The 17,849-nt window shown below is 35.4% G+C and overlaps 3 protein-coding genes across 14 annotated transcripts in view; 1 reads left to right on the top strand and 2 right to left on the bottom strand.

Annotated features, from left to right (window-relative positions):
- The window catches only part of LOC130053561 (receptor-type tyrosine-protein phosphatase H-like), a 412,921-nt gene that overhangs the window by 104,682 nt on the left and 290,390 nt on the right, over positions 1–17,849 (bottom strand). The window lies entirely within an intron of this gene.
- Positions 1–17,849, bottom strand: part of LOC125673156 (uncharacterized) — a 271,989-nt gene that overhangs the window by 36,165 nt on the left and 217,975 nt on the right. The window lies entirely within an intron of this gene.
- The window catches only part of LOC130053464 (uncharacterized), a 114,426-nt gene that overhangs the window by 2,379 nt on the left and 94,198 nt on the right, over positions 1–17,849 (top strand). For 5 of the 12 annotated variants that reach the window (XR_008802050.1, XR_008802048.1, XR_008802049.1 and 2 more), the window contains exons 3-4: positions 11,096–11,141; positions 16,090–16,204. Coding sequence is in view for 1 of the 12 variants with exons in the window: in XM_056160771.1 (XP_056016746.1) it covers positions 11,096–11,141 (46 nt within the window). In the remaining 11 variants the exon portion in view is untranslated. Of the gene's footprint in view, positions 1–4,171; positions 4,280–11,095; positions 11,142–16,089; positions 16,205–17,849 lie in introns of those variants that run through there. The other 7 variants (XR_008802047.1, XR_008802046.1, XM_056160771.1 and 4 more) reach the window with 5 other exon arrangements.

The following is a 17,849-nucleotide window of genomic DNA, read 5'->3' as shown; positions in this document are numbered from 1 at the left end:
GCTGAACAAATATGAAATATTTGTTATCTTATTCCCATTGTAACATATCTCAGCATAGTTTCTTAGTTAATCCCGAGTTACACATTTATATTACCGTTGTTTGAAAGAACAAGATAAAAAGTTATCAAAATCCCGAAGAACATTACGAGCTCAACATCCATCGAATTGCTATATAGAAAATGTGATCAAGTAATTTCTTATTATACTGTCAATGTTACTATGAGAATCAGACACAATTAATAAGCTTTAGAAAATCTGTGAATACTGTCTATGGATAAGAAATTCAAACTATCTTCCTATTAAGTAAATATCTACTGCATGACCATAGCTACGTACATGTATATAACCGTTAATGGGTCATTTAATGTCAAAATCGATTGACTATAGCAATTCATGCGCGGATCCCGGATTTTTTCAGATGTGTTGAAATTGGGTACCACCCCCCACCCCCCCCCCCCCCCCAACACCCCGTAACTCCCAAAAAAACATACATGTAAAAGGCTTATGTTAATCCAAAGCTCAAAATCCTAAAGGGGGGGGGGGTAATCCTTTAGTGTATCCATGGGTTTTCACTATCGTTTACTAATTGTCAGTAAATATGATCTTCAATTATCCTGCCTGATAGATTAGTGTACAGTTTCTCTTCGATCAATTTCTAATGATGAACTAAAATTCTACCAAAGCCATGCAGTAGCTAGCATGCAATATCCATTGTATCTCAAAACTGTATATAGATACCGTATCACTTCTAAATGAAAATTTAAATTGTTTAATGTATGCAGACGATGTAGTAATATGTCAACATCAGCAGAAGGTTTACAACAAAGAATAGATATTCAGAAATAAATTGTAATGATTGGTGTTAAGAAAACAAAAATCATTGTCTCGAAAAAGGCTAGGAGAGGTTAGATTCTAGAACAATCATGTTAAATATACACCCTATTATATAAGTACTTGGGTACCTTTTTTCTGCATCTGGCAGTTTTAGTACACATTAAATCTGAACTATAAGATAAGATAGGTTTATTCCAATTTTGGGCCCAGAGGGCATAACAGTAAGACAGTTTATAAAGAAGGAAATTCAAAAAAGAAAGAAAGTTTTTTAGAAATTGAAAAAAAAACCCACCCAACTTTTTATGTTTAGCAAAGAAATTCAAACAAGCATGCATTTCATCTTTTTGCCCATGCACACAATAAAACCAATTATTTTATTAATTTTGAAATATGGCAATTAACTCCGGCTCATTAGGAGGGGAACTTCATTATTTGTTGTTATATTAAAATTAAATGTGAAAAAGTTTGTTAACGAAAGAAAAGCTTTCGTGATATTAAAGGAGAAACTGTACGGATTTTTAATACGCTTACTGATGAAAAAATCATCAAATACTGTGTTCTGAAAAGCCACCTATGTTGAATCTAATCGGGAAATTTATCTAGAACAATATATGCAACTAATAACAGTGACATAGTGTTTAAATTATAATGTGTCGTATAATCACTCCATTTTCTTTGTTGATATATGTATACATTTGTATGTATTTTCTTGCTGCCCCTTGAGAACCATTACAATGTAGTTGGAAAAGTTTTATTTCACGCTTGCTCCCACCCCACCTCAACCCCTCGTCAAGAATAACCATTCATAGAACACACCCCCCCCCCTCCCTATTAAACTTCGTTTAGTTTAAATAATTTTCATTCCTCCCAACATGTGTGTCGCTGAATTATCCCAAGAATTAAATCTCATAAATTTTGTCAGCGTTTGCAGTGCACAGGTTCCTGAATTGTTTATCTCACTTTGTGGAATGAGTCAGCCATGATGTGTTGACTCGCGTTGTGCACTTTGATGAAGAAAATGATACTCCCATAAACTTAACGCACAGAATGTAAAAGGCAGCAAATGTATCCTGAACTGGTGTGTTTTCTCAAATTCGAAAGAGAATATTGGGTAAACTTTTATAAGAGTGTCTATAGCTACGTAAAATAGTACTTTTCATTGTCTTTACAACGATAACACACGTGCCTATTCTTTCCTAAGAGATTACGTCGGAGAGAGAGAGAGAGAGAGAGAGAGAGAGAGAGAGAGAGAGAGTGTGTGTGTGTGTGAGATGGTTACCAATCGCTGTACCTTGATTTGATAAATAAATCATGGAGTTAATAGTAAAATTTAAATCCTTGTACAAATGTAAATGTTGACACTTTATTCTTTTTTAAGTGGCTCAGGTGACCTATTGACATTGGTCTTCGTCCGTCGACGTGTGTCGAGCGTCGTCCATCGTCCGTTAACAAAGCATCTTTATAACTTCTTGAAATTGTTATCATTTTTGAAGCACCTCTAGCATAAGAGCATTGATTGTATATTGTTTAACGCCCCTCTGGAGAATCTTTCACTCATATGGATATATGTCCGGGGAAAAAAAATGTCAAAATGACATTACCACCCCTGGGGTCTAATGGGCGGGGCCAGATATGCTTGAAAAGTCTATATTTTCACAACTCTTCTATGTATTGTCAGGGGCGGATCCAGGAATTGCGGTTACGGGGCCCGGGGCGCCACTTCACGAGGGTGCGCCCCCCTCTAAATCCGCCATTGATTGTTATGATATGTACACGAAGCCCTCTATTAAAATTGTGATATCCATAGTCAAGGGTTCAGGCGCTATAGGGCCATATGGTGAAAATGTATCAAATGTAAGAAAATCTTTTCTACTCCATGCATATATTTGAGAAGGTGTCCATGAAGTGTTTGTCCTGTCACAGGCACTTGAATTTCTGTCAATAAGTCACTCATAAAGCCCATACAGAGAATCCCTCGTATAAGCCTCAATATAGTCTTTTGGGCACTTATAAATTATTATCTTTCAAAACGCATACAATTCCTATTCAATTACAGGAGAAAAATGGAAGTTTGAAGCATATTAATAATTTTAACATTCTGTTATGACTTATCCAAAATTAGGGCCTTCTCGGGCACACAGCAATTAGGAGCCATGAAATTTACAATTTAGGTAAAAAGGGGTATATATGGCACGCCAAATTCACAAATATGAGCTAAACATAGTTTCACAGTTGATAAACTAGGTTTATCGACTGTAAACTATATAGTTTACGGACCGTAAACTATAGTTAACGACGTTAATCTATATTTCACATCTGTAAACCATAGTAAACAGATAATCTATGTTTCACAAGCGTAAACTATAATTAACAATGAAAACAATCATTAGCGATTGCAAAACATAGTTTATCTGATAAATACGGTTTCACGATTGTAAACTACGGTTTACAAGTCTAAACTATTATTAACGAATGTAAATGATAGTTTACGGTTTGTAAGTTTATAGTCATTTAATGCGCCGAATTCACAAAAAAGTGATAAACACAGTTTTGTTTAATATAGTTTATGAGTAAAAATGGCAGTTAGCTATAGTTTACGATCAAAAACTATAATTAACGAATGTTAAACATAGTTTATTTGATAAATATAGTATCACAATTTGTGAAACTAGGGTTAGCAATTGTGAACTTAGTTAACGAATGTAAATTATAGTTTATAAATGTAAATCTGTATTTATCAACAAAATCTATTGTTAACGTTTATTCAAAGACAGATAAACTTGGATTAGCATTGTAAACTATAGTTTACAACCGTTAAATATAGTTTTACGGATGAAAACTATAGTTAACGAATCGTTAACTATAGTTTACGGTCCGTAAACTATAGCTTACAGTCGAGAAACTATGTTTAGCTCATTTAGTGAATTTGGCGTGCCATAGGTATATACATCGACTGTTAAATAAGGCCTCAGATTGTGACTTTTTCTTTCTGACTCGGAGTTGTTTTCAGTGATGTACAGATGTTGCGGGGGAAAATAGATATTCCAAAATAACACGTACATATATAATGACATTTTGGTGAAAATATTCAATCCCTTTGAAGCCGCCACTTTGTTTTATTCTAATTCAGAAAATGTGAAATTTCACACCTCCTAAAAAAATTGCTGTAGGTCCTAAATGATTTATATATATTTTATCTTAGAAAAGTAATTTGTTTTTGCAATTGTCTTTGGAGTGAAAAAAAAAAAAAGATGAATGTATACATACATATTACATATGATATTATATACTATCTCAAAGTGGAAAACATTTCAAGTTTTGTGCTGTCGGGTTCGGCATACCTTATATTGCAAACTTAGTTTGGCGGTGAGACTTGAACGAGAATCCAAGAGTTACTGTGATCAAGTAATCATCATGATTAGTGATTATGTTGGGTCAGATTACGGTAATGTGTTTAGATATTTAATATTTCAGCGTTCTGTTGCAAAACACTCAGCGTTCCATGCAAACCGAAAACTCCTACCCCCTCTATATGGCTGAAGGTCCTAAAGTCGAGCGTGCCCAGTAGTCGTGCGCCATTTTGTTTGTTGTCATTGTTGGGGCCCATGCCTAAATATTACGTCATGAGGAGCTGATTTTTTTAAGATAATTAAAGAGAGCATCCATATTTTTACAATGAGTGAAATATGGGAAGCAAACAGGAAGGATTGATAATAATACAATTATACACCCAAAATACCCGCCATTTTGTTAATGCTTTTTTCCCTGACTGTGAAAGCACGTGTTAATCATGCTGAACCGCAACCGGTGGCCGTACCAAGCACATGGCTAATTAGCATAATCCAATGTGAAGGTTGTGGTGTATTTCGATTGGTTTATAAGGACAAACATTTTATTTGTTCGTTTATTGAAAAGTTGGTAGTCCTTATGCATTTGGAATGTTGCTCAAAATGTCGGGAATTAGTGCATAGCCATACAAGTTATCTCTTTTAATGTTTTTAGACTTCAAAGAAAAAAAATCAAATGTTAAGTTGAGACAATACAGTCCTAGTCGACTTATCAATGTCTATCTGGCTGTCAAGGATGTGTGCATTAGTGTCCGTAAGGCAGCGAATAAGTATACGCCTAGTGTCACCATCCAAACCTTTTCACGTGGAAAGGAAATGTTCACATGGAGAAGGGCACTATGGGATTTATTTGATTTAATGTAATATTTTTCTCTATTCACTGTATGGAAGTGCAAATGCATAAAAGGAATGTGGTAAAAACGTTGCTGAACAATAAAATGTGTTTCCTTAGCCTCATTTTACTGCTACATCCGGGTGCACGACTACTGGTCCTAAACAAATATGGCTGACGTTGAACTTCACTTGTTTTGTGCCTCAACAATAAATTTGATAAACTGCTTTGGAATATTTTGAATAAAGAGAAAGTAAGATTTTAACATGGTAAGTTAAAATATCATGTGAGATTAGCTAATATTTCATTTTACTATTTCTTGAAACGAATATTTTCTTAAGCGCACGACTACTGGGCACTCAAGGGTATATGAATGAGTACGAATACATACATGCCAACTTTTAAGAATCCCCATGGGAGATTTTGCGCGCGACAACCTTTTTTCAAAGCTCAAAATTCATGACATTAAAGCATGAAAATAAATATTTGTCTTTTGAAATAAAATATCAATAAAATCATTGTAAATGTATCATATATTAATACAACATCAAGTGTGTTTGACCATTAACTATATAAAAAAAAAAACTTTGAAAGATATACATAAATATTTTATTAAAATCATTTATTCAGCAAAAAAAATCCTCTCCAACAACAAGTCGCATACATATTATCAAATAATACTTTAGGTTGCATCCTTTTACACCATACAATAAACATTGGCTGGTCTATGTATCAAAATTTGAATTAAAGCACATGCATTTAGGTATGACTACAAAGGCAATCTTGCTTGTCTGTAAACATGGGCTTGCAGAGTCTGGTGTGTTAATCTGCATTGCAACCAGAAAAGGAGTGATCTGCCTTGCTATGAAGTTTGCGAACAAAACCTTTGCACCCATGACATCTGAAATAATTACCAGGAAAAAAACACATCAAAATATACGATTTTACTTGTAAATTAAGGCTACTTGCTAAATATAAAATTCAGTACAGACTTATGCGAATTACACATCACAAAGTATATTTAATGAATACTACACTATATAGATTATATAATACATCGCTTCAGACAGATATATTTGGATAACCTATATTCTAATAGTTGGAAAAAATATATATTTGACGTATCTTATTGCAAATTTTGAATGCTGTCAGCGAGAGGCAAAAATCGGGAATGTCCGATTGTTTGGTGGTGACACTATCATCGTTGTCATTCACGTTTGTGTAAAGGATATGCCAATTTGAAATCCGTCTTCCCGATTAATTACTATCAAAACATGCTTCGTACTGTCCAATAAACACCCCGACACAGGCAGACCAACCCGACACTATGCGACACAGGTAAACAGCAATGGCTGACTATTGTCCCGATTTCTGATTGGCCAGTTCAGAAATGACGCGGGATTTCAAATTCCGGTTGGAAATGGGGGTTTTTTGTCGTAAAATGGGAGATATTTTTAGAAAATCTGGATTTCGGGGTATTTTTGCAATCCCGATCGGGATATCGGGATTTGTCTTTTCAGTTGCTTCAAATCGGGAGAATCCCGCACAAATTGGGAAAGTTGGCATGTATGCGAATGCATATATATATTCATATATAGAAGGGGTAGGAGTTTTCAATATTTGGCTTTATTGAGCGACTTATTGACAGAAATTCAGGTGCCTGCATGTGGTCCTGTGTCCATGCAAGAATTGTTTCGTGCAAAATCATGCCACATGAATACATTCATGCCAAGCCCCTAGAAACGTACAGATCTTGCAAAATGTGGAACGGAAAATGAAAAACATAGAAGTCAGGTAAATCTAATAATATTTTGAGGAGGTCAGCATTTTGTAAATTCAAAAGGCTTATGTACAAGTGAAGCAGAAATGGGAAGTCATGGTCAGAATTAGTGATGTACCGATTGTGGCCGACTTTCGATTGTCGGTCGCTCTAACAGAAACGATGTGAATAATTGATTGTCCGAATATTCCTGCGGCGACTTATCTAAAATCAAAAATGGCTGACGAAGCCGAATCATCCACAGGAGTCGGCAATTTTATCAATAAAGTAGAAATATATGAGAAATGGGCATAAATACTACCAATGAGCTTCGTGAGTGTAGCGAGCTCGCGAAGCTCAGTGGTAGTATTTATGCCCATTTCTCATATATTTCTACTTTATTGATAAAATTGCCGACTCCTGTGAATCATCCGATAAGATTGAATGATTGAATATTGTTTAACGTTTTTCTTGAGACTCTCACTCACATGGAGACGTCACCATTGCTGGTAAAGGCCTGCAAAATTTAGGCCTGTGATCGGTGCTTACAGTCTTTCAACAGGGAGGGATCTTTATTGTGCCACACCTGTTGTGACACGGGGCTTCGGATTTTGCCTCTTACAACAAGCAAGGAGTAATGAGGCTCTATTCTAACCAGGATCCCATAAGAACAACAAAAGTCGAGAGATCTATCTCTATCCTGGGAAAATAAAATCGAAAGTATGGATTAACTTCAAAGTTCTAATTATGATTTTGGACGTCTCCAATTAACTTAATATCTAGGGTAAAACATAAAGTAAATTTAATATATTTATGCCATAAATTTGAAATCATTAAAATTAGATTATTTTTCGATTAATCAATCGAAAAGGTACATCCGATTAATCCGATTATTGATTAAATTTTTTTTCCCGATTGCCCATCACTAGTCAGAATCCACTGGTTCATTTACTTCATGCAAATGCACATGTATTTTAAAATCGTTATAACTTATTTTGAAAAACATTAAACAAGTGCTGTGGGTGCCATCCTCTTTTTGGCTTTGTCATTTTAGGACCCCCCCCCCCCCCCCCCCCCCCCCCCCCCGCCTCTCTCACCGATTGTGACAGTATGTTGTAAATAATATTAATAAAACAATTATCCTGGGAAAAAAGTTGAATTTTAATTAAGCTTTTAAATTCTATTCTTTTTTTTCTTGCTTTCACCATAGGAAACAAATTCATAAACCTAACCAATGTATAAGAGCAGAAAGCATGCAGGATGCCAGTTTGAAAATTTCTGATAATTTGAATATGGAACCCGAACTTATTAGATTTTTTTATTTGAGAAATGAAGTGTACGTAAATTAAGGACTGGAATTTATCCGGAAAATTGGAGTCAGTTGAGTAACCAAAAACACGTCTTTTTTTTTTTGGCCTAAAGGTTTACTTCATTTTGGATTGAATACATCAAGTGAAAGTTTGTACATTTTATCGGAGGAATCCTGTGGATCTGTGTTAGAGTTAAGCGATATTACCCGTATACAGTACCCACAGCGTTATTCTTAACATGATAAACAGTCTTCACGAAAACATTTAAAACTTGCTGGCCAGTCGGACCAGTGAACTGTCTGAATTTACTTTCCCACAGTGAAATTCACTGGCCCCCTAAATTTTCATATGTTTATCACATACATTATGGAATGCATTTTAAAATTGTACAATTAATTTACTGAAACTATGGTTATTACTCATATTTATATCCACCCTAAGACATCCTTTCTGTCGATTCCAGAAAAACAACACCGTACATGATATTTTCTCTCTCTTCACCTGCAAACAACAAGACTACAACTTCATATATTTTTCACAAACATGAAAACAGCCTGAGTGCACCTTAGGAAGTAGCCTTCTCTACCATCATCAAAGTAGCCTACTCTACTAACATCAAATGCAAATGATTAATTCTATAAACTATAGAAATTGCATAAAATCAGAGATAACTGCACTTGATGAAGTTCATTTTAATTGGACAATGCAATAAAGCAGCAATTACCGGTATACTGTGCGATACAGAATGTGGCCATTTTTGTTGTTTCAACAAGTTGTTCATTTAATATTCACATGATCAACGTACAAGTTATCTTGACAATGACAAGTATAGTTATCGTTCTTTACGAAATAAACATTAAACCACGATGTCCAAACACTTTCTTTATGTGCTGTTTTTTAATTTATTTTTATTTTGATAGTAAATTTAAGCAATTAAGACATTTAGAATATCTAAATCCAACATTATATTTAATGTGACTTACAAAAAGTCTACAAGCCCATCGGACTTCCTGATCTTTAATTTTTACTGACCCGATCGTAAAATTCACTGGCCTCGGTCTTTGGACCACTGAGTTTTCGTGAAGACTGGATAAATGATAGAACACGATACATGCATGATAGAATAGGATATATGTACGCATGATAGGATAGGATATATATATACGCACGATAGGATAGGATACACGCATGATACGATAAACAATAAATCTGATAAACGCAAAACACGATAAACAATCTTCACAATATACACAAAACATGATAAACAAACTCCACGATTGACCTGATGTATGCAAAACACGATAAATGATCTTCATGATACACGGAAAACCTGATAGAAATGTTGTGAATTTAGAAGCAATTTAGACAGAACGAAATTTTGATAGCTACAACTAGGGGTGAAATGATACAGTACCTTTTCGATTCGATTTTTGATACTTAGTCTCGATTCGATGATTGTCGATTCGATACAATAGCATGTACCAAATTCTTTATAATGCTAAGATTTTCTTATGTTTCGTTGTATTTATTGCTCTCTGCAAATAAATTCTACATAATATAAAAGCGTTTAACATAAAGCAACACTTTTATCACTTGTCCTAAAGCCGAAATGTCGCCATACTCAGGATTTAAACATTGGGGGTGCATTTTTCAACTAGACTGCATCCATTTTGATACAGCAAAGTTTACTCGTATGTTGATTGGGCAATTTTCAATTCCATTGGCTAATCAGAAACCGTGTTATCAAGAGCAATGTGTGCAATGATTTTAGAACCGTATCGAACCGAAACAGACCCCGAATAAATCGAACATCGAATCGAGACTACTACATCGCGATTCGGCCGCATCATGATGCATTGTTTCACCCCCTAGCTACAACAAGAATTGTACTTTTATCAATTATGTTAATGATGATATTAAAGAATATCATTATTCATAACTTTATATCTAAAATGTATAATATCCAAAAGAAATTTCTAATTGGAAGGTAATACACTGCATGTACATGTGTGTGCATAAATAATGAACATATATTTTACTTCTGTATTGCTGTAATAAATGGTGTATTTTTTTCAAAGATCAATATTGCATTGATTCATTTGTTGCAACTGAGAAATTTAATGATATAAGAACGTTGACAGACTTAAGCATGAAACTCTCCATCAGTAAAAAAAACATACTGAGATTCTTCATTTTACACATAAGCATATAGTCATTAGCAAATAAAATTTGTGCCAATGGAAATACCGTAAGTCAGAGGAAATGCATTCATTGATTTGAAGTTAATTTGAAGCTGGTGATTTTTAGGGATTTATACATGAAGTTTTCAACTTCAAACAAACATACAGACAATAACAGGGTTGTGGTAAACATTTTAAACCATGGGGGCTTGTGGGTCCCTGATTTTTATAAGTTTATGTGCCCACAATTTGATCAAAGGGCCCACATTGTATGTCAATTACCAGTAAAGACCAAATAAGAATTTTTTTTAGTGACAAAAGTGAAAACATTCCGCATGCCGTGTCCAACAGTCATGGCCGATTATTAAGCGTTTTCTGCAAAAATGATCTAGATTGTTGTTTTCACATTCATGGAAGTAATGGTTCCTGTTAGTATTTCTTTCCTGGGGTTTTGAAACCCCATTGTTTATACATGGCTCTTCTAGGTCACTTATATGCTTGACGTAACTGTGCTTAGTGTCTGCTTTGCACACAACACAATCTTGTTTAGTATGACTTTTATCGAATTCAATAGGAAAGTACATCATAAAATGAAAATGTTCTGGGAGAAAATTTGGTCATCATGTGGGCAAGGTGATTTTTAATATTTTTAGTCGCCCACAGCAAATATTACTTGTGAGTGGGCGAGTGATTATCCACAACCCTGCAATAATCACCGATATCCTAATGTCCTGAAGACTGCATTAATTTACTTTATAGGCATATCAATATTAAAATATTCATCTCGCTATAAGGGGAACAATTTTCTATACATTTTGTTTTTATTTATTTAGATCAGAGCCAGTTCAATTCACACGACTTGGATGCCAACAAAGGATGGTAAGTATATAAAAGTGAGATAAGAGAGAATTTCCTTTTAGCACATAACTTTGGATTCTGATTCTGCAGTGATTGGGATAAGCAAATTGCTAAATGTGACAATGGCGCGTTACCAGCTAGTGTCAATGTGACATTTCTAAAATGAATGCGTCATATTGAAATTTTTATGCGACATTTTAAAATGATGAATCTGAGAGATCAGTAAATTATAATCAAAACACTAAATTAAACTGCATTGCCATAGGTAACTTTAGTTTTATTATTAGTGTTAAATTTACGTTTTGCTAAAGTAAGGATTCTCATCGTGATTGTCTGTTTTGACGTTTGTGCGTCATCGTCTCCTTCTGCTCCTACAGTGTCTACTGCCAGTACTGGCTTATCATTCAGGCAAAAATTAAAGTCAGTTTGCCCTTTGTCAGGCTTAAGAATTTTTATTCTGTGGCATCTCCAGTCCATGCGCATTAAAATTTCACTTTAACGGTATTAACCAATCAGATAACTTTTTACTGTTTGATTAGACACTATTACTAAAGTATTAACAGCGATGAAGATTTTTCAAGCACTTAATCGATATAGAATAAGTGGGAGATTAGCTCAAAAGTTGAAAAATTTGTATATCTACGAAGTCAGTGGGGAAAAGCTCAGACTAGGTATATCAATGATATGCGCCACAACGGCGCAGTGTTTCAATATTCTGTGCACCATTTTTAGCTCACCTGAGCTAAAAGCTCAAGTGAGCTTTTCTGATCACCCGTATTCCGCCGTCCGTCCGTCCGTCTGTAAACTTTTAACATTTCTGACTTCTTCTCAAAAACCACTGGGCCAATTTCAACCAAAGTTGGCATAAAGCATCCTTGGGTAAAGGGAATTCTAAATTGTTAAAATAAAGGGCTAGGCCACCTTCCAAGGGGAGATAATCAAGAAAAGGTAAAAATAGGGTAGGGTCATTAAAAAATCTTCTTCTCAAGAACCACTGGGCCAGAAAAAATGAAATTTATAGATAAGCTTTATTAGGTAGTGCAAATTTTAAATTGTTAAAATCATGGCCCCCGGGGGTCAGATGGGGCCACAATAGGGGATCAAAGTTTTACATACAAATATATAGGGAAAATCTTTAAAAATCTTCTTTTCAAGAACCACTGAGCCAGAAAAGCTGATATTTACATGAAAGCTTTCTGACATAATGCAGATTCTAAATTGTTAAAATCCTGGCCCCTGGGGGTCGGATGGGGCCACAATAGGGGATCAAAGTTTTACATACAAATATATAGTGAAAATCTTTAAAAATCTTCTTCTCGAGAACGACTGAGCCAGAAAAGCTGATATTTACATTAAAGCTTCCTGATATAGTGCAAATTCAAGTTTGTTAAAATGATGGCCCCCGGGAGTAGGATGGGCCCACAATAGGGGTTCAAAGTTTTACATACAAATATATAGAGCAAATCTTTAAAAATCTTCTCAAGAACCACTGAGCCAGAAAAGCTGATATTTACATGAAAGCTTTTTGACATAGTGCAGATTCAAGTTTGTTCAAATCATGGCCCCTGGGGGTAGGATGGGGCCACAAGGGGGGATCAAAGTTTTACATACAAATATATAGGAACAATCTTTAAATATTTTCTTCTCATGAACCATTGGGCCAAAGAAGTTCACATTTACATGCTTTCTGACATAGTGTAGATTCAAGTTTGCAAAAACTACGGCCCCCAGGGGCCATAATAAGGACTAAGGTTTTATATGCAAATATATATAGAAAGTCTTCTGATATGGACCAAAGTGACTGAGGTGAGTGATGTGGCCCATGGGCCTCTTGTTTGATTTAATGCGACTATGGCACAGGGTGCGTACTTATCCCAATAACTGATTGTGATGGTTAGTATTCTGATGTGTTCCAGTATTTAAAATATAGGCGGAGCTCAAACTAGGGAATATTACGAAGTTTATTCATCTGTTGTGTTTACGCAATGCATACAGTCACGCACATATAATCTCGCACGCATCATCTCTAACTTCCATGACTTCATAAATTCCATGTGAAATGGTATCAAAAACAGTTCATATCAAATTTACAAATACTAGTAGTTAACAATTTCACATGTAAATAATACACATACCTCCTTGCACCCATATTCGCACGCACAATCGTGAACACACCAAAACACCTGCTCAATGTATTTCTCGCAAATTTACCTCTGAAAACAGAAGAGTCGCAGACTCGTAGTTCATGAAATATTTCACGTAGGATAAACAAACTTATTACTGCAGTAACTGATTGTGACTTTCACAGGACCTATGGTAATGGTTCTGAAGGTCAGTCTTTGCAAAAAAGAAAAATCATCATTATATAAATATTGCATGTATTTGAGGGTAACATTGAAAATTTTCACCCCGAGAAAACCATTGTCAACCGAGGCGTAGCCGAGGTTCACAATGGGTTCTCGAGGTGTGAAAATTTCAATGTTACCCTCAAATACATGCAATATTTGTTTTATTATACTGAATGTTATGTAAACTGGAAAGCAGAAAAACTTACGTCTGTTGACATTTGATCAATCACTGTCGTGCGATATTTCGTATTTCGATGCGGGTACTCGCGTTTATTACAAACGCTCAAACGACGTCGTCTACCAATCTACGGCGAACCGTATGCGCATAAATTTGACGCATGTGATAATTTTTTATAATATCACCCGTTGTCAAGTACTGTTACCCGTTGCTAGATACTATCACCCTGGGGCGCGTGCTTTCTGTTCTCAGAGGGTAACAATATGTTTTTTCAAATGTTTCTCGACCAATCAGGTTCGAGTATTTTACATGAAAGTATAATAAAACTACATGTAGGACTTTCGAACAGATAATCGAAAACACTATGTCACTACACAGGACTAAATGAATTTTCACCAGTCCAAAACTTTTATCATTAATATTGATCATAATGATATACATGATATAGTGATTCATTGTTATTTTGTAAAAAAAAAAAAAAAAAAAAAAAAAAAAAATCATTATCATAAAATGAATTACAGAACTTGATTCTTCTCTTGTGAAATTACAAGCTTTCATCCAATTCAGTTCTTCAGACAGAGTTAGTCTTCAAAATATTCATCCTCATTGATCTGTTGACCCATCCATCATAACTGTAGAATAATTGGCCAAGTCTACAGATATTACAATTTTTCTTTCTGCCTTAGCTGTTGTCTTTGTGAAATTCTTGGCTGCTTTATTGTTTTTAAAAGCAAGTGCCAGGCAAGGTCAACCCCCTTGGCTTTATCTAGTTGATAAAATGTAGTCTCTCATTCTAAACAACCACATGTACGTTCCTAAATAAGGTTTGTTAAAGGGACTGGTTCACAAATTTTGATAAAAATATTTTTCATTTTTGATGTTAAATATTAAAAATATTTATAACTTATTTAATGTTGACAGCCAAAATTTGACCTTCTGAATGCAAGAATAAAAGCAATATTTTAGCCTTAAATCTGTGTTATGTAAACAAAGACTCGAGTCTTTTTATGTAAACAAACAATTTAAACAAGTGAAATATTGATTCTGTAAAATAAAGCATCTTAATTTTCAATATGCATATATATAGTCACAATTAAATTTTAACTTTTACCCCAAAAATTGTTTGAAATGTGAAAGATATAATAAACTTAGATTGATATCCATTTCTTTCCAAAATTTTGTAAACAATAGCATACCACATTCTTTTTTAACAAAACAAAACAAATAATAAACTCTCTAAAATGAGCTTCGGTGATTTTTCATGTGAAAGCGTCTAAACGATAAAATATGGAAAATAAGATTTGAAACCCAACCGATGTTGTACAACCTTCGGACATACTGACCGATTTTACCAACCAGTACATCGGTCCAAATCAATTCTCATTGGTTGTATCTGATGGTCCGGTGCTTTTGGGATAGACTGGAAGGTCCTGTAACCAGGAAAAATGAAAACAGAAATGTCACAGGGAGACATTTAAGGTTGATATACTTAACTGTAAATGATTGTTTCCAGCAAGACAACATGTCTGTTATCATAGGTTTTAGCTATTAAGATATTATTCAGATAAAAATTTTGTGTTGGAGAGTTTAAATGCATATACATTTGTACAATGTATTAAGAATTGAAACAGCGATATAGACCCAATACGTGATCCCAAATTAAAATCCTGAACTGACTCGACTCAAAAAATTTTGAAACCGTGACAGCCCTAGTCTGGTCTAGTTCTTATCAAGTTACTGATACATTGTATCTACACATTCCATCTTGTCTTTCGCTAATTTAAAAAAAAACTATTGGAACTCTTCAATTTCGGGAGATAGAATATTGCGCCATGGAAGTCATCATTTGAACGGAAACTTAGTGATATAGTTTATTTTATGGAATTTACATACTTAGACGTTAGTAATAGTTCTATGGAGAGTTAGTATAACAGTCAAATCACTTGTTTGAAGCGAACAGCTTCCTGACATAGTACAGATTCTAGAATTCTAAAATCATGGACCCCAGGGGTAGGGTGGGGCCACAATAGGGGATCATAGTTTTACATAGAAATATATATCAGTACTCCAAGTCACATCTGCTATCAGGTCGCAAAATGGCGACCTAGAAATATTTCTGGTCGCCATTTTCAAATTTCTACTCGCCATGGTAAAAGATTTTGTAAATAATTAAGATCTACAAGTTTTTTTTTTAATTTGAATATCTTTCAAGAAAAAAATCAACACCCATGTATGCGTTTCTGAGGAGGACAGAGACTTTTTTATACAGAAACGGCATTCAAGATGTACCAATGAAAATGTATACCATTGTCCTCCTGCTATAAGTCAACTGATGACTATAGGAAAGTTCCTCTCAAAGATCGATTCATGTTCGGGTAAGAATGCAAGGTGAAGATAACGAACAGTGATCAATCTCATAACTCCTACAATCAATACAAAATAGATAGTTGGGCAAACACGGACCCCTGGACACACCAGAGGTGGGATCAGGTGCCTAAGAGGAGTAAGCATCCCCTGTTGACCGGTCACACCCGCCGTGAGCCCCATATCCTGATCAGGTAAATATGTTTCTGTTTTTCACAATATTTCTATAAGTGTATATGCAGTCTTTTGATTGAGAAAACTTGTGCCATGCTTGCAAAAAATTTTCTTCTGATTTTTGACAAGCCAAGTTTAAACTTCATAATATTGTGAAAAATCATGTATCATGTTTTATATTTGATATTGTGAAAAATCATGTTTTATATTTGAGATTTGAAATGCAATTTTTTTATGCCCCCCCCCCTCCACTGTTTCTCTTGGGACAGGAACTTTTGGAGTAGGGTCATTTTGAAAAGTTATGGTTACTTTGAATGCATACCTTATTCAAGGAAAATCTTCCTATTCCAGGAGAGCATATTCTTTGCCCTAGGGCTGTTTACAATCCTCCATAAATAAAGAACTGCATTACTAAATCAAATTAAAAAGATCCTCATTTCAATAGTCAACAATTTTTGAATGATCATATATTATATCACACAAATAAGTAACAGGCAAAAGGCTCTCAGACAAAGGTCTCTCAAGTTAATTTTTCAAAAATGTCAAGGTCACCTAGAACATATGTCTTATATATGGGGAAAAACCCTTCATTTCAACAATATTTCTACAGTTATTGATCTTTTGGACCAAGGTCACTAATCAGGTCATTTTGGAAAGGTTAAGATCACTCAGAATATCTATATGCTTATAAGTCAATAAAACTTTGCCTATAAGCTGAGAAACGCTTGCTCCAGAGTTACTGCTTGCACCTTTAATATTGTTATTAAAGTGATTTCCCCAAACAGTAAAAACAACCAAATCACTGTAGGTAGGAATCATATATAATAAATCACTGATCCAACAATAAACTTACAATTTACACATTAATACTGCTGAACTCTTGATATGGTGTTCAACTAGTCAGAACACGCGGGAAGAGAGAGATAAATGGGCATTCGAGCCCGTGAGCTTAAATATAGAATACCCCCCCCCCCCCCCCCCCCCAATACACTACATTCCCCCCCCCCCCCATTTTGTGGAGGAATGTCCCAATCCCAACAAGGTGGAGGCCATTTGCATTACACAATATCTATATAAAGCATTTACATGAAATATAATGATAATAAACCTCTTGTGATTTACAAGGTATCTAAATGATTGCTTCATGCCAGGCGATCCTCAGCAACATGCAGGCCTAGTCCTTCCTGGACCCAGGAACGCTGGAACACTTAAGCAGCTCACATAATCAAATGGAATGAGCATCAGGGGAATGGAATGTTCCACAACTGTTGCCTGAACAGGATACGGAAATTTCGTATTACCAGTCCTGCCAACAGTCCAAAACCTATTTGGCGCACCTCAGCCACCCTTTGGTAAACTACCCCGATTTGGCCAGGAGTCATCTCTGGCCAACTCTGAGTTGTGGGCTGTTCGTCTCGACCAATAAGCGATCAGCGGGGATCCGACTTACTCCCTGGAGTTGCTCCTGGGAGAAGTGCTGGATGAGCCCGCTGACCCCAAAAAATACAACCCTCCCTGTAGCTATCCACTCTTCCACCTGGGAGGGACCCCCAGTAAAAGAATATAGGTACAGTGGCACCCACGGGGGTACGAGTCCGATCCAAGATGTTCTGGCAGTCCAGTAGTGGCTCCCGACCCATTGGGTCAGAAGCAGCCCCCCAGAGA

This window comes from Ostrea edulis, chromosome 3 (assembly GCF_947568905.1).
Source record: "Ostrea edulis chromosome 3, xbOstEdul1.1, whole genome shotgun sequence".
Taxonomy (NCBI): domain Eukaryota; kingdom Metazoa; phylum Mollusca; class Bivalvia; order Ostreida; family Ostreidae; genus Ostrea; species Ostrea edulis.
This window is presented reverse-complemented; position numbering and strand designations above follow the sequence as displayed.